The 7,267-nt window shown below is 44.4% G+C and overlaps 1 protein-coding gene across 1 annotated transcript; it reads left to right on the top strand.

Annotated features, from left to right (window-relative positions):
- The first annotated feature begins 2,863 nt into the window (after window positions 1-2,863).
- On the top strand, window positions 2,864-6,230 carry LOC127341260 (UDP-xylose transporter 3). The gene is made up of 8 exons (XM_051367064.2): window positions 2,864-3,077; window positions 3,170-3,381; window positions 3,957-4,141; window positions 4,379-4,446; window positions 4,528-4,660; window positions 4,994-5,155; window positions 5,235-5,501; window positions 5,747-6,230. The coding sequence occupies exons 2-8, from the start codon at window positions 3,258-3,260 to the stop codon at window positions 5,870-5,872; spliced, it is 1,065 nt and encodes a 354-aa protein (XP_051223024.1). The 5' UTR covers window positions 2,864-3,077; window positions 3,170-3,257; the 3' UTR covers window positions 5,873-6,230.
- Window positions 6,231-7,267: the final 1,037 nt, after the last annotated feature.

Here is a 7,267-nt window from a genome sequence, read left to right as displayed (position 1 = left end):
TTGTAATAAGCTGACAAGAAACTCCAAATGGAGACCAGGTTACAAGGAGCCATTCATTTTTTCTTAAATATAATCTTATTTTGAAGTTCCACAAAAGTCAGAAAAAGAAATCATGCATGTAGCCAATGATGTACTATATTACAAGCGTGGAAAATCCCAATGCGAAATAATTCTTTCTAGGCCACATAAAAGTGACAAAAGCGTGGATGTAAATACAGAGGGCGGACCACCTCGAGTGGTGGAGGGTGGATCCCCTCACCTTGGTTGCAGCGTGTCCGATGGTGCAGGCCTACCTCGCCCAATCCGTCGGCTTCGCACTGTGATGGTGGCCGCATCTTGGGCTCAAGTCCGTGGATGCCGCGGCGGCGGCCTCAGAAGGTGGACCACACGGGTGTTCCTTCGGTGGGCGAAATGGCGTTGGTGATGGTCTTGTCCCTGTGGTCATTTCGGGCGAGGAATAGGCAGTGGGAAACCTTGGTGGTGGTGGCGCTTTGGTTTCGACATTTCCCATATCGTGTTTGGAAGGCCAGGCTTAGGGATAGAGGGCGGTACGCTTGTGGGTGTGTGCGGATGTCTCTGTGATAGGGCTCCAGGTGAAACCCCTTGACCGTCGGTCTCATCGATGGCGAGGCGTTGCGTTGCGTTGCTAACCTCTTTGGGGCGTCATCGTGAATCAATTGTCCCCTTGGTAAAGTTCCCGTGTCGCCGATGACAAGTTTTGGTTCTTCGTGTACTTTGTTGTTTAACTTTGATCTGTTATGTAAGAGAGTTTCGTTATCGCCTTTGTTATCGGCCATATGGGGCTTTGTTTGTAGAGCAGAGCAAAAACCTATTTCGATGAGGTAAATATAGTGAACAATGCACATTTCAAAACTACAAAATTTATCAGATTTGTCATTTTTGTCTAGCCTAGAATATTAAAAAATAATACATTAAGATTCTACACGCTTGTAAGATGCATCATTAATTACATCTAAGGTTTTTTGAAAAATAAAAATAAACGTGTAAATGTGATCTGTAAGATGCATCATAATTACATCATGGCAACTGCAGGATGGATCTCTGGTGAAGATTCCTCCAAACAGGAAAGATTCCGGTGCAATCACATGTCAGAGTTTTATTTGACTACTCAATACTATTCGCTATACTACACTAGTACTTGGCTGCACACTATTCACGATGCTAGCCAAATTAATCCGCACGCAGCTTCCAAATAGTATGCAAAGTTTCTTCACAAGCGACATAACGAGAATGACAAGGCGCCGTGAAAATCTCTCAATTCTCTCTCTTTCTGCCGTAAAAATACAATTCTAGAAATTGACCTGGTACTAGTATCAGACTAGCAGGAGTGTCATAAAACTGCTGCGACCTGGTAGTAACGGGAGTGTAATAAACCTGCTGCTCAGGTGGAATTAGGACAGTAACTTTTGGTTTCTTACCTTGTCATTTATGTATAATCCAGTTATGCAACACTATTTTCTTTTATGGGCTAATGACTTTACACACACGATTGTCGACTACCAAACATCCAAAATGCAAGCCACTACAAGAGGCCAGTTTTCCGGGCCTGATTGCTATTTGTGTAACCTAAAGGGACTTGCCACCAAAACAAACTCTTTACAGGCCAAGCCATCCCATCAAATCAGTACGAACGATGGGAAATCATGCACCAGGTTTCAGGTCATAAACAAAAAAAAAATCCGTTCTTTTCTTTTATATTTATGATTTTTTTGAATAAATAATCACATTTCTAAATTGATATGTCAATGAACAACTATATCCGTCATATCATCTCCAAGTAACTGTCATTAAAATGTTTTTCATGCCTCAACCATAGAGACAAGTCGTGTGTAATAATGGTTCACTGCTTCCAGTTACATCCGGTGAAACCTTTGCGGCTGATGTCAGAGCGCTAGTGGCGTCTTGATTTCTCCCATTTTATTCTATCGTCGTCATGGTCTACTAGTTCTATGGCCCAATGATCTCTGTCGAGGGTAGAAGAGTGGATGGTGGCCAAGTTGTTTAGGGCTAGTGGAAGGGTCGAGGTTGTGAGAGTAGTCATTTCAGCCCTAGGTTGTCCTTGGGATAGATGCGGCGGTATCGACACTTGTCCTCAACCGTGTTGTAACTCGGCCGCTTGGCATGCTTGGCTCATGCGACTATTCAAAGCTTGGAGGTCAATCAAACTTATCGATGTATGATCTTTCATGACATCTTTATCGAAACAACACGATATAATTGGTAGAGCTAGAGATGGTGACATAGTTTTAATGTACTCTCTCCATCCCTAAAAAAACTGCTAAACGAGTAGGGAGTTTGTTATTTTTTTGTCTTTATATGATGTCTTCATTCTTCTAGCGATGGTGATGTAGTTTTGATATAGTTCTAGAGTTTGTTAGCCTTTTTTAAGTTTTACGGGACAATGCAATGTCTTCTCTTGATTAATAGTGTCATGGCCGCGGTGTTTGAAAAAATAAGCTTGAAAATTTGATGTAAATTTAAACTAAGTGGTGTGCAATTTCGTGAAACAAACACTTAGCAAAACTTCATTAGTTTTCAAAAGATTTGAAAGATAAACAAATGAAAACTAAAGAGATTTAACGAGTTGAATCCAGCTTGCAGCAATGATGAAGCAAACCCTCACCAAACGCCAAGGAATCACAAAATCTTCCCATTGAACACGTGGCCACCACAATCAGTCGAGCACTAACTGCGAGTACTACTTCTAATCAAACATGTCCCCATAGAATCACTAACCACACCCCGTAAAATCTAACAATCACAGTTAAGTCCACGCTCACCACCAAACCCGGAACAACAACCGAGCGGAAATGTCTGGTTTTTATATAAAAGCCCCTGTCTCCGTCTCCGGTTAGAGTCAGAGGGGACGGGTGGAGTCTCCCCAGGAACGCAGCTAGCGCGACTACACAGCACGAGCTGCCGACCGACCGCCAGCGGAGAGCTGACCCGGATCCCGATCCTGCACCTGCCCAGCCTCCCAGATCTCCCTCCCGAGCTCCTCCCCCAGATCCAGCTCCAGGCACTTGGATTCTCTTCCTTCTCGCCGGAGCAAAGAGGTTGGTGCTTCTGACTGACCCGGCGCGCGGTAAAGCCCGTTTCTTGCTCCGCTTGCTCGATCGGAATGTGATCTTGGTGCTGCTCACCGCAGGTCCCGCCGGCGGCGCTTCTGGTCGGGAAGCCAGCTCTTCGGTTCCCGCTCGCTTGCCGTTTCTTGCTGCTTTCTGTCGGCGGCGGAGATGGGGGTGGCGGGGGAGAAGTTCCAGCTGGGGACGGTGGGGGCGCTGAGCCTCTCCGTCGTCTCCTCGGTCTCCATTGTCATCTGCAACAAGGCCCTCATGAGCGCCCTCGGCTTCATCTTCGGTATGAGATCCAATCTTGCCCTCCTCCGGCCAGTTCAGATGTGCTCCGCTCCTCCTTGTCTTTGCTCGCGCTTGCGCGCTTGCTTGTTTCCGTGGATGCTTCTGCTCCACGCTATGCGCCCCCCGCCTAGTGCTTGTAGATATGTGAGGTCGAGATTTGGTGCTGGTGTGTTCAGCGTTCAGGTGGGGCAGTGTAATCTTGGGATAGGATCGGGTGTGTGGATGGGTAGATTGAGCTGTGAGGGCTCTGTTTAGTGAGAACCACAAAAAAATGTTTTCTCGTGTCGGTGGAGTTCCTCCAGCAGCATATGGTGCTGTCAGTTCTAAAACAAAATAGATGAGCTGTGAGCAAAATGTTTTCTTGTGTCGGTGGAGTTCCTTAGCTACTCAGCTAAGAGTGAGTTACTGGAACTAATATGTCGAGGAGAAGGACTAGCATGAGCTTTAGATTGTACTACCAGATAATCTGTTGAGAAGGAAGGAGCACTAGTTCGTCCAAACATATCAGTAATACAAATTCAGTTAGGCAGATTGATTACCCTGAAATTTCACCCAATTTTGTTCTTTATCATGCAGCCACCACGTTGACGAGCTGGCATCTTCTGGTCACGTTTTGTTCACTTCATGTGGCATTATGCCTGAAATTCTTTGAGCACAAACCTTTCGATGCAAGGACCGTTATGGGGTTTGGCGTGCTCAACGGCATCTCAATTGGGCTCCTCAATCTCAGTCTAGGTTTCAATTCCGTTGGTTTCTATCAGGTAAGAGATGTTCTTTGCTTCCCTTGTGTCTGAAGTCTGAATCCTTATCTGGAAGTTGCTTTGGGTGTACACAAACTTAGTGTGGCTTTTTAGTTTTAACACATGTAAAATATCATGGGAGAACCAACATTCTATGAGAAGGGTTTCAGTTGAGATGTTACATTTTGTGTGATGCTCTGGATGTTTTTCAGCCTTACACTACACCAAGCTCATGCTAAAAATGCTCTTTATGTCCAGATGACAAAGCTGGCCATTATTCCCTGCACTGTTATCCTGGAGACGCTTTTCTTCAGGAAGAAGTTTAGGTTGGTATCTTGCTACATCATTATGTCCTCTGTGCAGTGTAATAGTTATCATCTTAACATGTTTCTGACTTAATTCTGCAGTCGGTACATCCAGCTCTCCCTAAGTGTGCTCCTTTTTGGTGTTGGAGTTGCAACTGTGACTGATCTGCAACTCAATGCTATGGGGTCTGTGCTGTCTTTGTTGGCAATTGTCACGACCTGCATTGCTCAAATTGTATCCTTTCGACAATTATTTGTTATTTTCTACTTTAAAACGTCTCTGCTTGACAAATCATCTTATATGATAATAAATTTACATGTAGCTACAACATGTCATGTAGTTTGTCAATATTAGCTAATTAAATAATAAATTGAAGTAACTCCCTACAGCTACTGTTTTTTCTTCTTCAGAAAACAGCTATATTGCGTCTGGCTTACCTGTTGAACATCAATACGTACCACAGATTTTCTGTCCTACTCATGATACCTCTTACAACTGCAACAGCGTTACAATTGCGTATTACTTTTGTTTTATGGTGTACGATTTGAGTCCTTAACCAGCCGACAGATGACCAACACAATTCAGAAGAAGTTCAAGGTATCTTCAACCCAGCTGCTGTACCAATCATGCCCATACCAAGCATTGACCCTGTTCGTTGTTGGTCCATTCCTCGATGGATTTCTGACTAACAAAAATGTCTTTGCTTTTGACTACACGCCCCAAGTTCTGGTAAGTAGTGAACTAGGCTGTATCTTGATTGTTGACACAGCTTCATGTGATTCATTGCTTGCTCTTATCATTTGTGCAGTTTTTCATCGTGCTGTCATGCCTGATATCAGTGTCGGTAAACTTCAGCACTTTCCTTGTGATCGGGAAGACATCTCCTGTAACTTACCAAGTCCTTGGTCATCTTAAGACATGCTTGGTTCTTGCCTTTGGCTATGTCTTGCTTCATGATCCATTTAGCTGGAGAAACATCCTTGGAATCCTGATTGCAGTGATTGGGATGGGACTATATTCATTCTTCTGTACCCGCGAAACTAAACCCACTGAAGCCTCTCCGCAAGTCACTCAGGTACATTTCCCCCTGGTTATTTTCATTGTACTTTGAGGTGAAAACACTTTCTGTATGGATCTGCTGAGTGGCTTGATTGAGTAAGCACAAGAAACTTAGCATGAGTCTTACCATGTTGTCCGCTTAAGCTCTATCGATTTGTTTAATGTGCTTCATTTGATGTTGGATGGTGGTTCTCTGCTCATGCATCTATTGTACTGCTTACCATTTTCTTGCTATTTACCATGCTATCATCTGCATCGCAGGTGAAAGAAGGCGAATCAGACCCTTTGATCTCAGACTCCTTAAGCAGCGCCGAGAACGGGGCCGCTACAGCCGATGATGAGCCTCTGAAGGTACCCATGTGGAGCTCCAAGTACGCACGGGCATGAACGCCGCTCCGACGTTGGTTCATGGTACTATACATAATTATTCAGCTTAGTAGGCAGATAGTAGGGCTGGAAGGAAGCCAGCCAGCCCTGAGTGTAATGAACGTTCCTTGTTCCATTTTTGGGCCTTTTTTTCTTTCTTGCTTTTGTTTTGGCTTACCATGTCCATGGTGGTGTTGTTAAAATGGATCTCACTCCGAATGACTCCAAATGGCAGATCTACCTTGAAGCTAAGACACACACAATTGCTGGGCAGGAGACCTCTTGTACTATTTTTCACATGTTCAGCTTCAAATTCGCCCTTGTAAACTTGTAACTTGGTAGCAAGACATAAATACCAACACGTAGTTTACATTCTTTTTGTGCCATGTTCAGTGTATGATTGGTGAAGATCTTTGAGCTTTCAGTTTGTGATGTGTTGGGTTATTTTTTTCTTGGGTCCCACATGTCGGCAAGGATTACGTGTCGTAACTTGTTGCTCGGGTATTGACAAGTCGTGACAAGTCTCGCCAAGGGATAGACCTGTAAGGCTGTAACTACTACTTAGTGTACTAAATTTTGAGGGCATGGGGAGTGAAGAGGAACCTGATACTGTGCCAAAGTGGTGATTAATCGTTGACTTGTTAACTTATCGATCGACAAGATTAACTTGTTGTGTGATTGTGTCGCTCCAGCTTATCGATAGTCAGGACTTTCGACGCTCCACCAAGTGCCGCTTGTTGCCGTTAAAATCAAACGGGACAATGCAGCTACTGCGTATAATACCGTCAGCCGCCTGCCCGCTTAGGCTGCTCATAGTGGGGAGTAACATAAGGTAGTGTCATGCATAAGTTACTAGTCCATGTTACTGCCTTCATAGTGGAAAGTAACTTAGAGATGGTATCATGCAAAGTCTCATTTATTAGTTTGTAGACTCATTTTATCTTGGTGTGTGTGATGTTATGATAACATAGCTAGTTACCACCTCCCTCTCTTTCTTCATTTATTGCTATGCCATGTCACCGAAATGTGTGATGTTACTACCTAAGTTACTCCCACTATGAGCAGTCTTACTCCCGTCAGCTAGCTTGGATAGCTCAATCCAAACGATTGCTCCCGCCAACTTCTACGTTCTCACTGCTCAAGGCAATCGATCAATCGATCAACTTGCTTGGTGAATTCAATAATTATCGGCAAAATCAGAAGAATAAGGGCATCTTCAATGGGTGATGGAAACGAACGCTGAGCGACCGTTTGCGCACGGTCATAAAATGCGTCTGGAACCAAGCTCAACGGCCCGACGCACCCGCGGAGACGCAAACCTGATTCAAATATACACCTTGGATGGGTCTCCATGAACACTACACGGACACACTGAGCTAGCGAACGTTTCGTTGGGCCCGCCTGGCAGTGACCTAG

The sequence above is a fragment of the Lolium perenne genome, chromosome 3 (genome assembly GCF_019359855.2).
Source record: "Lolium perenne isolate Kyuss_39 chromosome 3, Kyuss_2.0, whole genome shotgun sequence".
Lineage (NCBI taxonomy): Eukaryota > Viridiplantae > Streptophyta > Magnoliopsida > Poales > Poaceae > Lolium > Lolium perenne.
This window is presented reverse-complemented; position numbering and strand designations above follow the sequence as displayed.

What these genes read in the sequence shown, in the direction of transcription:
- LOC127341260 (XM_051367064.2), top strand. Translation starts at nt 3,258, where the DNA reads ATGGGGGTGGCGGGGGAGAAGTTCCAGCTGGGGACGGTGGGGGCGCTG. An exon ending in CGACCTGCATTGCTCAAATT is followed by an intron (nt 4,661 to 4,993) that starts GTATCCTTTCGA and finishes ACCAGCCGACAG; the next exon opens with ATGACCAACACAATTCAGAA. An exon ending in ACTACACGCCCCAAGTTCTG is followed by an intron (nt 5,156 to 5,234) that starts GTAAGTAGTGAA and finishes TCATTTGTGCAG; the next exon opens with TTTTTCATCGTGCTGTCATG.